Genomic DNA, 17,336 nt, shown 5'->3' with positions numbered 1-17,336 from the left:
CTTGCGCAGTGACTCCCGAATCAGTTTCTCCCACAGGTAAGCTGGAGTGTGCTACTTAGTTTTGTTATCTGTAAAATGGGTCTTACCTTGCAGGGTAACTGCAGGAGACTCCTGGGGTAGTGAGTTTTTCTTAGTTTGCGATGTTTGTTTGTTTGTTTGTTGTTGTTCTTGACACCACTGTTGGCACAAGTCAGATGCGGATTGAGAAACCAAGGGGAAAGGAGAGAGGGACAGTCAGGATGGCCCAAAGGCAGAGACACCAAAGGAGAAGAGAGTGTCGGGGCTCTTAGGGTCAGAGAGCAGAGGCACGCTAGCAAGTCTGCTGAGCTTGGTCATCACTGACGTTCTCTGTGGTTGTCCCTAGCCAACTGCGGGGGTTGCAGGTTGCAAGTGGTCAGGGGAGTGGGTGGGAAGGAAGTGTAAGTTTGAGCATTTAGTTGTTCTCACAGGAAGGAAGAAGAATGAAGTATCAGGTTGGTCTGAAGGCTGGTGCTGGTTTAGATGTCTATAGGCAGAAGCAAATGCTCGGAATTAGCTATGTAGACAAGGCTGACTTTGAACTTGAACCCTGAGGGAGCTCCGTGCCCAACACCTCCCACTCCTTGCAGCTGGGGCATCCTAGGGGCCAGAGGGCTTTGGCAGCAGTGAAGGTCTTCAGGGACTGTATTCAACTAGAGTGAGCTATGGTCTCATCACCCGTAGAGTGAGGAGAATAGGCCTACTCCACCGGCTGCTGTGGGCACAGAACTGAAATGCATCTGTGAAATGTCAGCTATAGTCGTCAGTTACTGCGTCTCCTTATCTTGTCTTAGAAACATGGTTAGGGCCAGGCGGTGGTGGATCACAACTTCATTCCCAGCACTCAGGAGGCAGAGGCAGGTGGATCTCTGTGTGAGTTTGAGGTTAGCCTGGCCTACAAAGCAAGTTCCAGGACAGCCTCCAAAGCTACTCAAATAAATCCTGTCTGGAAAAACCAAAACCAAACAAAAAACAAAACAAACAAAACAAAAAAAAAAACAGGATTAGAAGAGGAGACAAGGGTAAGGCCTTAGAAGGCCACTGAGGTACAGGACAGAGGAGCTGAGGGCCTGCCCTGGGAGCGACTGTGGACCTTTCAGATAAAGCTGTCAGAGCTTGTGCCTCTAGGGGAGAGCAAGGCCTGGCAGTGCTGGTGGCCTCTGGAGTAGAAGCACAGGACTGGAGAACAGCAGCAAGGGCCCAGCTAGGTGTGGAGAGGATGACCATTTTCAAGGGACCAGGGATCAAACCGAAGACTGATTAGAGTATCTGGAGGTGCAGGGGAGGGAGAGAGGGGGAGAAAAGGATGGAGGAGGGAGGGATGAATAATGAACACCTGACAGACATATGTGTTAGTGGGATAACAGGCAAACAAGGCTAGAGGGATAGAAGCTGCTGACAGCTTGAGTGGGGCAGGCGTGAAGGCTTCCCCTCACCCCAAGACACTATGTAGACCCGACTGTCCTGGAACTCACTCTGTAGTCCAGACTGGCCTTGAATTCATAAAGATCTCTCTGCCTCTGCCTCCTGAGTGCTGGGATTAAAGGCATGTGCCACCACTGCAGGATTGTTCAGGCTTGTCATTGAGGATGTCATGTAGGTTCTAGGGCACAGTATAGAGATGACAGAATACAGCTGTGGTCAGAGAGACGACAGTGTCAGATGAAATAATTTTCTTTCTATTTTGTTTTCACTTTCACACTCTGAATTGAACCACAGGCCTAGCACAGGCGAGGCAAGTGCTCTACTGAGCTACACTGGCCTTCTCCATATCCCTTCTCCCTGCCCTTTTCTTCTGCTCTTTTGAAGATGGGTTTCACTTAGTTGCTCGGGCTAGCCTTCAACTTCCTACATAGCCCCAGCAGTCCTTGAGCTTTTGATCCTCCTGCCTCAGCCACCTGGGTAGCTAGGATATATGCCTGTGCCATCAGGTCCAGCTTGAAGAAAATAATTTTCAGTGCTTGATTCCAGGAGTGTACGGTTGTATTCCTTCTTCCTTCTTTCTCTTCTTTATTATATAAATATAAAAAAGTAACCTTAGTCTTTGGAAGCCTTCTTGTGTGCAGTGCTCAGTTTTATTTTAACAAATGTTTTCTATCTGAATGCTGTATTTGTTGTTAGTTTTTCATGCGTACCCATTCTTGGATCCTTGTACATGCTTTTTTTTTTTTTGTATTCTTCCCTGGAATGAATCTCCAGGTATGAGGGTGTGGGTGCATTCTGATAGATTTCTGGCAGATCTACAGTGAGCAGGAAGCCTGGGAGGGTGGTGAGGAAGCCCAGCTTCTCACACTATGTCTAGGCTGAGTTTTACGTGTTTATAGCAGTTCACTTCCTATCAATGATCCTGAACTCTGCGCTGCTGCAAGGGAGGCCCTTCCATATAGGAGGAAGTGCAGTTGATTAGAGTGTGTGTCGGTGCCCCAGTAAATGAGTCCTGTGTGTTTGGTCTTTAATACTTTGCTTTAAATGAGCACCATTGTCAAGAGTTGAACAAAGGGTATATCTAGAGGGGAAGACAGCAATGAAAGGGAGTCTGTGTCTCTGCTTCAGAGGTTTTGCTTTTGCTTTTGAAGCAAGGATAAAACAAGTTCATCATTAGAAATGAAAGGATCTAATGACTTTAATTACAGTTAACAGAGTGTTAATATTTTGAACAGGTAAGGAAAATGTGATTTATGTAATTGTTAAAGAAATTGTGCTGAATGACTGTGTGCACAAATGTGTGTGTGTGTGTGTGTGTGTGTGTGTGTGTGTGTGTGTAGGTCTGAAGATAGCCTTGAATCTCAGTTTCTTTTCCGTTGGTCTGGAATTTGTCATTCCAGGTAGGCTGGCTGGCCACTGAACCCCAGGAATCTGCCTGCTTAGTGTCAGGCTCATAAGCATCCACCTGCACCTGGCTCTTTTTACATGGTTTCTGGGGCATCAAACTCAAGTTCTTATGCTTGTAAGGCAAGCAGGTTACCTACGGGACTGTCTTTGTGTTATCGTGCCTGCTCTGAAGTTGTAGTCTTTTGAATCAGTAATTTCATCATCAAATATAATTATTAAGTAGTTTTTTTATGTCCTGTGGTTGTGACACATATCCTCTTTTTCTCTTTTCATAGAAAAAATACAGAAAGGGATTCATTGATATTTCAAAAATCAAGTGTGTGGAAATAGTGAAGAATGATGATGGTGTCATTCCCTGTCAAAATAAATATCCATTCCAGGTGAGTTGGCAGCCTTAGATACCCACCTTTGTCCTGCTCCCATTTGACATTACAATTTCCTGTCCCGGGTTTGGTGGCTGATTTTGGGGCTCCTTTGTCATCTTCAGAGTCCTTGCCTCTCTTGTAACTGCTTAAGTCTTTGGCAGCCATTTTGGTTTTTGTTTTGGCTGCTGTAGTCTACCATTGGTCCTGAGTCACTAAACCCCAGGTCTTTCCCGTGGGTCACTTTAACCACCAAGAACAGAGGAGTGAGCTCTGGAACTGAACAAAGCCCACTGGAATTCTTTCTGTGAACTTGAGATGCTGGAAAGTAGCAAGCATGATTTACTTTCAAACAGAAATGAGATGAAAGGGCTTCTCTCGATGAAAAAGGTAATAGTAGCTGTATATGTTGATGAAACTACACGACGATCGTGTGTTCTACTGTTCTCGCTTATGACCAAGGAAAGTGATGCTCATTGGTTGTAAACAACTCCTACAGAGCCACTTTGTGAATGAAAAAACAGTCAAGGTTGTGTATTTTTTAGGAAGAAAAAAAAAGCAAGTTCATTGAAAGGAGCTGGCAGGAAATGACTAGTCTGATGAATTAGGAGAGATGCAGGCTGAGGCCCTTATGTGGGAAAACAGTTAGGAGAGCATGGCTGGGCTTGAAGGGAGAGAGGGCGGTGTGCACTGTAGGCAGTGCAATGGCGCCCTGAATGGAGAGACTGCAACTCTACATAACGAAGGGGTTGCTGACTCTTGCAGGTTTTCAGGGGCAGGCGTGGTGTGAACTGTGATTTGTCGATGGAAGGAGACTGGTACCTTAGAATCTTCTCAGACAAGCAAACTGCCTGAGATGTCAAAAGTTAGATGTTTATTACTCAGATTAAGGGCAGTGTTCCTAGAAATCTTTGTACAAATAAAAAAAACTCCCATGTTACTAAGGTAATAGAGTTATAGTTGCTAGAGACCCTGTCTGCCCTACAGATTAAGCCAGGAGGCATCTGTAAATGTTTAGACCAAATTGGTGAGTTAATAAATTAATGTACTAACCAGATTATTATTACAGCAACATCGTAATTTTTGGGATAGTCCAAGCCCAATCTCTTTTTAGATATATCTTCTAATTCAGGATGACTTTCCTGGTATACTACACTTAATTATTTATTATTACAGAGCTGGTTGTACAGGCAAAACTGGGTAAGGCGTGAAAACATGTAGCAAATATGAAACCATCTCTCCACGTCTCTGTTAATAGGTGTCTTTGGTACCACCTCTCACATTCTGTCTTGTAATACAGCATTTCTAGATATATCTTACAAGTAGGCTCATGTTTGATGCATTTTTGTGTCTTGGATAGTCCTACCAAAATGTAGGTGTTAAAATGAATTGGGAAGGGTTTACCAGGCCAGGAACAACTGTGACCAAAGAGATAGTGGTTTACTTTTCAGTATAATGGGTATTGGCCTGGCAAAGGAGGCTTATAATACAACACGTTATGTTTTAGTCAATCAAGGGTGTTTCTGCCTTGTGACTGCCCATTTGGGATAACATCTCAGAATCATAGCAAGGTTCCTAGGTTAATTTCCAAGGCTTATTATTAATTAGAAAAATATAAAATAAGACTAATCATGCCGGCCATGTGCATGGTTCCTCCCAAAGCTATGCAGAAATGTAGAGTCTTGACTAGGACTTCATTTCCTTGTCTATAAAGTAGAAATGCTGATCCCTTGATGGATTGAATTAACATCAGTGAAGCCATAGCTTAGTACTGTAAGACTCAGTGCTTCTTAAAGCTATCTACTACATCCATCGATGAGGCAAAAGGAAATGACAGGAACAAAATTCATCCAAAAATATTCTTTAGAAAAATACCAGATTAGAATAAACCTTAGGGCACCAAGCTTATCCACAGGACTTTAGTTATGTAAGGTGAGATGCAGAGCATCCCGAGAGCAGTCTGCACCTGTTTTCCTCTGTGAAAATGCAGTCGTGAGTCTGGACAGTTCATAAATGCCCTAGGACCTGAATCATAGCCCAGTGCCCACATGAAAGCCAGGTGTGGTGGTGCATGCTTGTGGAGACAGGCAGACCCCATGGCTTTCTGGCCAGACATCCTAATCTACTTCGTAAGTTATAGACCAGTGAGAGACCCTGTCTAAATAAATTAGATACAAGGTGCCTAAGAGACAATACCCAAAGTTGTCCTCTGGCCTCTACACACACACACACACACACACACACACACACACACACACACACACACACACAGTTCCTACAATAATTTGGAAAACACATACCCCGTTTTATGTTGAAATTAAGAATTAGATGTGCCTTTGTAACTAAGGAATCTATAGATTTCTGAAGTAATGCATTTGTTTTTAGTCATGCAGGAATCTTGTAGTAATGCTTGTAGTATCATGGGCTCTGTTAGACAGAAGTGTTGTATCCAAATATCGTTACTGGTTTCATCTTTTGTTTTATTTTAGGTTGTTCATGATGCTAACACACTTTATATTTTTGCACCTAGTCCGCAAAGCAGGGACCGATGGGTGAAGAAGTTAAAAGAAGGTAAAAACTCATGCATTCTATATAATGTTAGGATATCACAAAAAGCAGGCATATTGTTAATACAGCACTTGCATTTATAATTAACTATAGTGAATATTTCTCCAAGGACAGTCAGTGATGTTAAGTGATAATGCATGAAAGACATATTTCCTTTTTTCCCCCTTTGTTTTGCTGGGGGGGGGGGAGTGTTCGAGACAGGGTTTCTCTGTGACTTTGGAGGCGGGCCTGGAAATCACTCTGTAGACCAGGCTGGCCTCCAACTTACAGAGATCCGCCTGCCTCTGCCTCCTGAGTGCTGGGATTAAAGGCGGGCAACACCACTGCCCAGCCAGATTTCCTTTTTTTTTTTTTAATCTCATTTCTTTCTAGTTGAATTCTTTTTTCTAGTAAAAGCGTGCTTCCATTTATCACACAATGTGGTTGAAGGTGATAAAGCATGGGCTTTTGTAATATCAGAATTTGTATTTCCTAAGAAATTGCCTGCGTCAGACACGTGGTGTGAATGGAATCACATTGTCATGGGGAAGGGCTTACATGGCCAGTCTGCCTTGCTCCATACTCCTTTGTGTGATGGAACACAGTGGTAGTGGCCGTTGCTCCCCCATGGAGTAGCAGTGATTCACTTCTCTTCACACGAGTATTTCGTCAGTTAAAGGGACAGAGGAAGAAAACCATCCAGCTTTTCTGAACACTGAATGTGTAATGTCATAGGCATTTTCATAACAAGCATGTTGGTCACGGAAGAGGTAATGATGCAGGTAAAGTTCTGCTCACCAAAACTTTAGTTTGTTTTGTTTCACTAACCATTCATATGTCTGTGGATTACAGAAATAAAGAACAACAATAACATTATGATTAAATATCATCCTAAGTTTTGGGCAGACGGAAGTTACCAGTGTTGCAGACAAACGGAAAAACTAGCACCCGGATGTGAAAAATACAATCTTTTTGAGAGCAGTACGTATGCATCTGATTCTGTGGGAGTGGTGTACTCGGAATGAGCACATACTGGTGCTGGGAGACGGGATGGGATGTTGATTCTGATCAAGTACTGCACACTACCTAGGAAAGTGCAAATGCAAGGTAGATATAGCATCCAAGAGTGATGGTGTTTACTTAGCAGTGGGCCTTATGGAGGTGAGGTCTCTTTGGGGAGCTTTTATCACAACAGGGAGGCCTGTTAAAATGAATCAGTTAAAAGTGTGGACCACAGATGGTGGTGTATGTCTGTAATCGCAGAGTCAGATTCAGGGAAGCAGGTTAATTCTTTACCAGGACCCTTATAAGCCCTTGCTGTGGGAGGCTCTTAGTCATGAGTCAAAATCAGAGACCAGAAACCACTAGTGCTGAGGAGGATGGGATGTCCCATGCTCTCACCTGCATTGTGACATTTGATGCAACGTCTGGAGAGGGGGTCAGGGTTGCTGCCTTGGGCAGGGACAGCCCTGATTCTGAGTTCCTCCCCTCTGAATCTTCTGGGGTGGTCACCCAGGCATTAGCCTAGCACATTAAAGCAAGACCCAAGTTTCTAGGCTGCTGGCATTTGCCTATCGGGGTATCATCCACCCTGCCTTGGTGGAGAAATGACTGAGAAGTTACATTTAGTTAAAGCTAGTAATTTGTTTTGTGTCATGTGGTAAGACAGAGGCAAACAGCTAGCCGAGAGCTGGCAGGCATGGGTCTGCGATGGCCCTGCAGTGCTGTAGAGATTCTTCCAACTCTGCCACCCTCGCTCTTTTAGCAACGGAGCAGGGAAAGGATCCAGAAGGTTTTTACAGGGACAGCGTCTAAAGATGCCCCACTCCTTCGATCAGAGCTTCATCTCTGTCCACTATCTGCGTGACCATGTGCCACACCAAACTCAAGAACCGTAGAGGTACAGACTGACAGAACTCATGCATTTCTCAGTGCTACCATTACAGCGTGCCACTTATCTACAGATCTCTCCTAGGACCCCAGGGAATGAAGGTCATCCTGACTTTATTATACTATGTCCTGATACATACGTTCCAGTCATAAAGTATAATTTATAATTTGGACACAGTAAGGGATTAACTATAACACCTACCAATAAAATAGAATGACTCTAGTAACATGCTATAATAAAAGTTATCACACACAATTTCTAATCGTGTTGCTGATTTTAACAACACCAGAATGCTTTTTTTTTCTTTCCTTATTTGGTTGAGACCTTTCAGCTTTTCAGATCAAGGGTCCACTTTTCAGCTTCTGTTGGTGTATCCCAGTGCCAGCATCGCTGTTCTTGCATTTGGGGCCATCACTCAGTTAGAAACGGTTGCTGTGCTGTGATACCACCACAGTTGATACGAGAGCCGAGACTGTAAGTGACTAATGGCGAGGATAGTGGATGCAGTGTGGACGTGCTGGAGGGACAATTCACCTCCTGGGACGATGTGAGCCAGACATCTAGAGATTCTTATCACACTTCTCAGAAGAGTGCACAAATGGAAGCTTGTGAATTGCTCCATTTGATATTCTCACACTGTGGCTCACTGGTGCAATTCAAAGCGTGGAAAGTGAAGCCATAGATGAGGGAGCACTATTGTAACTTAACTTACACATTCATTCACCTAGTTTGCTGTGATGCTCAAGATTGAACCCAGGGCCTCATGCTCTCAGACCCCAGCTTAGGTTTTGATTCTAAGAACAAGTAAGAGCCAGGGAGATGCTGTGTGGGGAATACTAAGATCACAGTGTTAGTGTATGTTGGAAGCTGGGTGCAGTGGTCCCCTGCCTAGAGCTCGTTCTCCACACTAGTGTCTTCTCCCCATCAGTTCTTGTGTGATACCATCGTGATGGACATTTATTGGCATTTTCAGGTATAAGGAAAACACTGCCCCCAGCACCAGAAGCAAAGAAGGTGAGTAGTCTCTGCCTTCATGTTAAATCTCTACGTTCCCTGCTCGTCCAAGCCTGTGTGTTTTAGAAGGGTTTGTGGTCTTTTGACTGTATTTATGTTCAGCCATGTGATACTGCTTCCTCCCAGGAACACCTTAGAAGCAGAGCTCATTTGAATGGTTCTTGATGTCAAGACTGTCAGTTTAGTCCTTTATTGATTGGGGTCTTACTACCTTCTGATAGATTGGCTTCAGGAGTCATTTGAGAGGTGTGTCATTTTAAAGGACTATTTCTGTCTTAAGAACATGGCACAATAAAGGAGTGATTTAATGATATGCCTGTGGAGTGGGATACAATGGAATAACATGTAATTTAGTCCCAGTCAGTACCTTAGCCAGTAAGAGCTCTGGATGGGTTACTAAGCTTTGGGTGGGTTGATTCAGCTGCAGCTTAGGACTTACTACATAGTAAATGCTTGTCTTCGTGGTAGCATTGTAAAGAATAAATAAGAAAACACTAGGTCCTGGACGTATGAAGGCATAAAGGAATGCACATTGCTTTAGAGGGAGATCTGTTGAAGACTTCACGATGCACGGATCTCCCAACGCCTGTTCATTAGTCTGCCTACTCATTGGTTGTCATCACATCTCTCTCTGGAAAACTATCCCTGACCTGAGAACACAAAAACAATCATCAAACAAAACCCTTGTAATAGTCAAGCCCTCCCTTGAATCTGGAACTCTTAAAAAAAGCCCAACAACATCTACATTATCATGAGAGGCCTCACAGGTTTCACTAGGCAGATTAGACTAGACTTGAGACTTTTACTCCGTGGTGACAGGTGAGTCCTTTAGGATTTTACTGCTACAACCCACGAGCAGTTTCAAATGGAAGCTGAACTTGCCAATGTTCTCTTCTCTGCCTAGAGAAGGCCTCCTCCACCAATTCCCCCGGAAGAAGAAAGTACTGAGGAAATAGTTGTAGCGATGTATGATTTCCAAGCAACAGAAGCACATGACCTCAGGTTAGAGAGAGGCCAAGAGTATATAATACTGGAAAAGAATGACGTCCACTGGTGGAGAGCAAGAGATAAGTATGGGTAAGTGTCTCCTTGGTGTGGGACTCCCAGTGAGTACAAGTGAAGTGTGTGTGCACTGTAAGACAGACAAGCCCTGACAGCCACAAACTCAACTAAACTATGAATTTGCAGCGCCATGTGGCATACTTTAAAATTTTTAGATTTATTTTTCTTATAGGTGATGTGATTGTGTGTGTACATGCATGAATGCCTGCCTGCCAAGCAAATGCTAGGCAAGTGCTCTACACTTACATAAATTTCTCTAAGAAATAGTTCATTATATTTTTCTTCTAATCTCTCTCTCTCTCTGTCTCTCTGTCTCTCTGTCTCTCTGTCTCTCTGTCTCTCTGTCTCTCTCTCTCTCTCTCTCTCTCTCTCCCCCCAGTATACTTAGTATAATGGAACAACCTCTTTCATTCTCTATGTAAATGTGCATATAGGTGTAATGTGTATAAAATACATGTCTGTGTATATACAGCAAGCATTATTTGTACAGGTAATTTAGGGCTTAAGGGGAGTGACCATTGGTGTGTGCCTCCACACCTGACTTAGATATGTCTCCTGTGTCTTTTTTGTTTTGCTTTCCAGTAGTCCTTTCCTCTTTTCATTTTCGATCTGATGAGACGGGTTTATTTATCTTATAAAATGAGCAATCATCTATATTAGGTGGACTGCCCCCTTCTTGGGATGTCTGGCATACCTCTGTGTCAGCCTGTTTTTGTAATCCGGTGGTTGGAGCTAGAAGCTTAGTCACCTGGAAGATGATCTCCAGCTGCGCTATTGTTAATGGTGCTGAGGATGCTCCTGGTTCAGGAGCTGGCCTGACAGACACATCGTAAAGTTCCCATAACATGTATCCCCTCTTGACATTAGCATCCACTAACGCTTAACAGCTTAGACCCATTCCTTCCCTAGGAATTACAAAATGGTGCCTTTCCTAACTCCACCATCACACCCACAGCTGTAATTCTCCAAGGAACTGCCTCATCAATGGGTGCATTTAGTTCTTGCAGGAAAGGCAGGTCCAGATGTTCCTTAACTCTCACGGTTTCTCAGAATAAGTTGATGACTACATTTCCTCTGATGGGGACCGTGGTAACCAGTGGTTTTTCCTGGTGCTGGATGCTTTTGTGTTAGGTTTAAGTCTAAAGGAGTCACACTCTGTTTGGTTTAAGTGAAGGAGCATATTAATTTGTCTTTGCTCTCTGACTCAGTAAAACAATTCAAGTTCACCTCGGACCTGCAGTTTGGCATCTCCCCCAAGGAATTCTGCCTCTTTTCAGTCAGAAACACTGTTTTACAGATAGCAGGTAGAATTCTGGGATTCTATTTCTTGGTGTATTGTCATTGCTTCTAGGCTTCTGTCGGTGAGGTAAAGCGCACATGCCTGTGCATGCATACATGTATGTATGAGATGTGTGTATGTGGGTAGGTAAGTGGGAGTGGCTGCGTGCATGTGTATGATGAGCTTTTAATAGAGATTCAGTACCAAATAAAAGTTTATAAAGCTTCTAGTTAAAAAAATTATACATGAGCATTGTGGCTCCTACCAACACAGATGTGTTCCTTAAACTGTAGTGTAGTGTACATAGGAGTCACCAAGGATAAAGCAGATGGTTTCTTTGTACCACACAGGCATTCTTAATTCAGATCTCTCAAGGATTTTCCTTTTTAACCAGTCCCTCATGGTACGAATACAGATGGCATAGGCTGCCCCTGGTGATGCTGTCCTGTAGAGCTTCCTGAGGTAGTAGAACAGTGGGTGACTCTATCCAACACTTAGACTTTTGTGATGTAGTAGCTTCTTTAAGACATCCCTAGAAAGGATACATGGAATATTCAAGTTCACACCCTGATGAGAAAATGGGTATAGTAATGTCTGTACAGCTAAAATCTTTGTGAGGATCAGATATGGACTTACATAAAGTGTTGGACAATACAGATACATTGAATTATTGGAATAGCTGAGTTTTGTATAAACTTTAGGTAATGTGCTTTAGAAAATCAGTTACAGTTCCTTAAACAAAAAATAAAGTAGTTTCTGTTTGTTTTCTCATCTTAATTCTAGGAGTGAAGGATATATTCCAAGTAATTATGTTACAGGAAAGAAATCAAACAACTTGGATCAATATGAGTAAGTAATCCTTTACTTTGTAAGTGTAGATAGAAAAACTAGTGTTTTCCTAATTATGTAAGACATTTTGATGATGAAGGGATAGCATTCATGTTTTTTGAAGGTGCCAGCATATCCTTAATTCTGTTATCTGACTTAGTGAAAGCCAGAGACTTATCTCTATATAGCATTTTCCTTGAATATATTGTGTGTGAATACCATTATATAAGCAGTCACAGTTGAGCTGGATTTCAACAATCACAGCTCAGCTGAGTTTGAAATAAATGCCATTGTTCATTCACTCAAGGAACAAAATTTCCCAGAGGAGCCTTTAAAAATATTCCATTGTTCATTTTTTTCAGATGAAAACAACAGTCTATGATTATAGCTTTTTAAGACTTTGAAAATAGGAAAAAATATTACTAAGAAAATATTAAGAGCAAGAGCTGACCTTTGTCAGCATTAATGATATTTTTCTTTTCTTTTTCCACTAAGCAGTAAGTGCATTATGCGTTCACACTCTTCCTGCCATTAAACAGTCTTTGAAAATATTTTCATAGCTGCACTATAGCTCATTCAGTCATAAATCTATAAAATATTTGCTGAGTTTTTGGCATTGATCTAGTGTCTGGTGAAGCCCAAGGGCTACAACCAGCATATGGACTCATAATAATGAACATAAATTGTTTTCTTATCTGGGAGGTATAGGGTTGCTTCAGGTGTCTTAGCAACAGTAAAATAATTGGGATAGCCTCTTCTTGCTGTCTTCACCCATCTCTAAAATCTACCTCCTGGAAAGCCTGTGTGTGTGAACTTTGTTGAGTCTTCTGATGCATGCCGTCTGACCACTTTACAGAAAAGCTGTACCTTCCTATGCCCATGGGCAGTACATGACCAGATTTTAATGCGTGACTCATAGGTGTCAATCTGCTTGTGGTCTTCCTGAGGAAGGATGTGAATATGGCATTCGCTTTCTTTAAACAGCAAGGGTTGCTCTGCCATCTCACTGTGATGACATGAGCATACCTCAACATCTAGAAGAAGACCAACAGGGTCTAGAAGTTCCAGCATCAGTGGCCTGATCCCTTAAAGTGACGTCAGAAGTGGAAATGTAGATGGTTTACAATTACGTACTATGTAGCTCATTTTACCAAAGCAGACTGTGTGCTTGACATTCTTTCTGTAGGACTGTGATGGAGCTGAAGAACTTCCATTATTGCCTAATATTCTTCTCTGTGCGCAGATACACAAATTCTTACCATTGTGCTCTAGTAGTCCATACTATTTGTGTAGTCACTTGCTGTGTGAGTTTGTAGCATAGTGCGCTAGAGCTGATGCCTGCTTCAAGTAGTCTGGGGGGTTGGAGGATGGGTAGTAGATGATGCGGTTACCAAGGACATGTGGTCTATATGGTTTTTTAAGTGTACTCTGAGAGGCTTCCTCAACAACAGTTGCCTGACCATGTATTCCTCTGAGGGTTCCTTATTGTCACAGATAATTGTGTGCAATATGGTGGTTTGGCTTTTAAATGTATCTTAGGAAAATATAATGAATTTCTTAGAAACAGGAAAGATGCCCAAAGGCTCAAACTTGACTGATTTGAAATGATGGGACCAAGAACTAACTGACAGTTTGGTTCATGGAAACAAGATAATCCTGCTGTAACTATGAAGACTCCTTATGACTCACGGGTTGTGAAATAAGGATTTTTAACCCTGGAGTTTGTAACTAGGACACGAGTGTTTTGGTTATATTGTCACTTGGAAATGTATCTCTGAAGAAATTTTCAGAATTCTGTGTTAGGGACAGGGATTCTAGTTTGCATTAGGCCAGGCAGGGAAGCTGAAGACTGACCTCAAGGTAAGCAGGCAGAGTTCCCATCTCCTGCTTTTCTCCTCCCTATGCTCTGCTTGGTTTGTTTTTTTTTTGGGGGGGCAAGGGTTAGGACAGCCCATTAGTAACACATCTTCCACTGCCTCATGGATGTTGAACCAACTATTTTTCTGTTTGTTTGGGCCAACTAGGAATCCCAAGCTGCAGCTACCCTTGGGTCAGACCCAGGACTACCAGGATTGTCAGAAACCTAGTTTGACCTCTACACTCTGCCAACAGTTTGAATACCAGAGGTTCAGAAAAATCCCCATAAGGGAAAAAAATAGGGAAAGTCATTAGGATGATCAGAGGGAGGTGTTCTTGAGTGAAAGATGTTAAAGGAATAAGGTAGCCAAAATGAAATGGCAGGAGCAGCAGTGTGTAGCAACAGCTCCGAGTGGGCCTAGCAAGCAGGGACAGAATAGAGAAAAGACAAAGATGTACACATGGTTGGTTGGTTGTGTTTCTCTGTCAGGTCTTTTTTTCTTGATTTACTCTTTATTACCCGTCCTCCCCCAAGAAACTTGGTCATAGTCTGACATTTGCAGAAGACTAGGTGTCCTCAAACCTTCTCCTCTTCCCTGGCCTTCAGACACTGCTGTAACGTCCCTTTCCTCAGGAAGGTTGTGAGGTAGCTAGCCAATTTGAAAAATGAATTCATTCTGGAGTATTGGTACCTTCGAAAAGGATAACAAATTACCCATGAATCTTGGGTATTGTTTCCAAATGTAGCTTTCCTTCAGCAAAAGGTATTAAACTCTAGTGAGGTGTCTCCACACCTTATGGAGTTGTGTGCTGGCATCTCTGTCTCCTTATATCCTGCAGGGTTTTTTATGTGTGTGTCCTACATCCTGACAGGATGAATTCATCAGAGAGAGAGAGAGAGAGAGAGAGAGAGAGAGAGAGAGAGAGAGAGAGAGAGAGAGAAGCTGGGAAGAGCTTCTGCTACAAAATAACTATCAACAGTTAATTCATCTATTTGTTTATCACTCAACAGACCCTAAAGGGTCTGGGGTTTGTGTCTTATATTATTCAGTTGCACATCACCGTAACAAAATACCTCGTAAAGAGAAAGCTTTTACTTTGACTTGCAGTTTTGGAGTTTCTGCACCATGATGTGTTGATGCTATTGTTTTAGCCCTGTTGCGAGAAAGAAATCATGGTGATGGGATACACTAGAACAAACCTGCTTGCATCAGAACCTGAAAGCCGAGAGGAAGGGTCAGGGGTGCTCCAGTCCCCTTCAGAGGTGTGCCCTTATGGCATAAGGACTTTCTGTGAGGTCCTGTTGGTGAAAGGTTCCACAGCCTCCCCATAGTGCCACTCTGGCCGCCAAGCTGCTAATACACAAGCCATGGCACACTCTGGGTAGAAACGATGGTGTGTTCGGAAGATGGGAAGATATGTATAAACTGTATAAACAACTCATTAGAACAGGTCTCAAGGAGCTGTTTCTTGTACCACAGATTCCTTAACTCTATAGTTTCCTGTATCCTTTCCCAGGGTCTGGAGTTTAGACTGTGAGGAAGGGGCCTCTTTGTTGTTCTGGGTATCTTATTGTCATCCTAAAGCCACAGTGTAGCTCTCCCAGTTTTCTGCATCTGAACCTTGCATCTCTTGCTCTCACCTTGAAGATGTGAAACTGGATCTTCTGTTTTGTTGACACGTCAAAGTTTTCAATCTCAAACATCTTGCTAGTTCGTAGTGTATGAAATACCTTTTCTTGACTGATTTTTGTGACGGTTTTGGGTATCTGATAAATATTTCTTATACCAATAGAAACACTTTAGCAACAGATTGTATCTATTCTAATTTGTCACTATCTTTCAGTTCAGTTGCATTCAGAGATGAATTGATCATAATGGAATGGACTGATCATAATGGCAGTTTTGTTGAACGTGGCCTCATTTCATAAGGTGTGATGGACGCCTTGTTCACTCCCAGGCCTGGTTCATCATTTCGAGCTCTGATATCATTGCAGTGCATTGCAACTTCACCAGGCATTCAGCTGCTTTCTAAAAACATTTGGATGACAGACACGTTTTCTTGTCTTGTATTTTGCTGGTTGTGATTTTGCCTTCTCAATCAGGGGGAGCCCTTGTATTTTCTTGTCCAGGGTGTCTGGGATGAGAGGCCTGTTGTGTGACAGACTTCTTCATGGTGAGAAGCAAAACACACACACACACACACACACACACACACACACACACACACACACACACACAGAAGCAATACACACCCCTACTCAGCTAACAACAGATCAAAGTCCAACTTGGTGAACCAATGCGTTTCATTGCTGTGACTTACAGGATTATGGGTGAGGGATTACTTACAGAAGCAGAAATGACTCAAAGACAGCAGCATCACCAAGGCCCAGCCAGGTGACAGCTCAGAAGAGCTGGGAACCTGGAGCACACTGCTCAGTCTGCAGGCAGCTCAGCAGGTTGGAGAGTGTCCTTTCCAGGTGACTCCATGGATCTCTTCTAAACAGCGTGGCTGGTTTCTGCTTCTTCCTGGCAGCTGGGCAACTTATCTGACAGTCCTCTGCAACTTGTCTTGTCTGAGAAGGACTCTCAGCAGTCTTTACTGTTTGTTCTTGGGGAGGAAGGGGGATCAGCGAATCTTGTCAGTTCGAGGGACTTCCTGAAGCTATTTTGACTTGTTTGCCTTCTGTGTAAAGGAGCTGCCTGCATGATGGGACGTTTTGATCTCAGAGAAAAATACTACACAGCCAGGCCTTTTATGAATAGGCTGAGACACTAGTGGGAAATTCAGATGCCCAAAGAGGCCCCAGGAGCTTTAGGCCATTTGTAATTTTTAGGTATTTGACAATGATGGAGGATTCATTGTCAACTAAAAAAAAAAACACTCAGCAAGACAAATTTAAAATTGAAGGGCAGAGAAAGCTAGTCTTGTTTCTAGTCACATGGAAGGATGAACCTGGGGGGAGCTCAAAGGGTAGACTGTCTCTGGGGATCAGAAAGAAGATGGCAATACACAATGGGGAGCCTTCTCAAAGGTCAAGAAGGGGTAGATCGCTGGGCGTTGGTGGCTTACACCTTTAATCCCAGCACTCGGGAGGCAGATCTCTGTGAGTTCGAGGCCAGCCTGGTCTACAGTGAGTTCAGGATAGCCTCCAAAACTATGCAGAGAAACCCTGTTTCAAAAAAACAAAAAAAGGGGGGCAGATCTGCTGGGCCTCAGGGTCTGGACCAGGTGGGGAGGTAGGGTGGGTGCTCAGACAAGGCACAGAACCGATGTGCAGATGAGGGTGGCCATAGGGTCTAGGTGTGCTGGACGTCAGAAAGTCTGGAACACCCGGGTGGCCTCTTTTTCAGCGTTGTCCCTTATTTCTTGACTTGAGATCTACATGAAATTCAGTGAACGGGTACCACAGTGACCTGATGATCTGCCATGCTGATGAGATGGGGACTGGAATAAGATTTGGTCTGAATTAAAGTCAGTAATGTAAAGTGGCATTTCCTGCCTGTGTTAATCATTGGAGTGAAATTCGTCCTTGCAGGATGTGTGGTCACTGGAAATGATTTGTTGTGTTGAATGACAAGAACAGGCAAATATGGCACCTCTCTGTCTACATACATAGAGCTTGTATTGATTGGCAAATTCGGCC

At 43.2% G+C, this 17,336-nt stretch overlaps 1 protein-coding gene across 2 annotated transcripts in view; it reads left to right on the top strand.

The window, feature by feature from the left end:
- The window catches only part of Tec (tec protein tyrosine kinase), a 102,096-nt gene that overhangs the window by 67,683 nt on the left and 17,077 nt on the right, over positions 1-17,336 (top strand). For both annotated transcript variants that reach the window (XM_040747176.1, XM_040747175.1), the window contains exons 4-9: positions 3,126-3,230; positions 5,702-5,783; positions 6,612-6,740; positions 8,624-8,664; positions 9,569-9,741; positions 11,789-11,854. In XM_040747176.1, the coding sequence (XP_040603110.1) occupies positions 3,126-3,230; positions 5,702-5,783; positions 6,612-6,740; positions 8,624-8,664; positions 9,569-9,741; positions 11,789-11,854 (596 nt within the window). The remainder of the gene's footprint in view (positions 1-3,125; positions 3,231-5,701; positions 5,784-6,611; positions 6,741-8,623; positions 8,665-9,568; positions 9,742-11,788; positions 11,855-17,336) is intronic.

This window comes from Mesocricetus auratus, unplaced genomic scaffold (assembly GCF_017639785.1).
Source record: "Mesocricetus auratus isolate SY011 unplaced genomic scaffold, BCM_Maur_2.0 Super-Scaffold_100006, whole genome shotgun sequence".
In the NCBI taxonomy this organism is placed as follows: Eukaryota; Metazoa; Chordata; class Mammalia; order Rodentia; family Cricetidae; genus Mesocricetus; species Mesocricetus auratus.
Note: the sequence above shows the minus strand (reverse complement) of the source record. Positions and strands in the feature narration are given on the sequence as shown.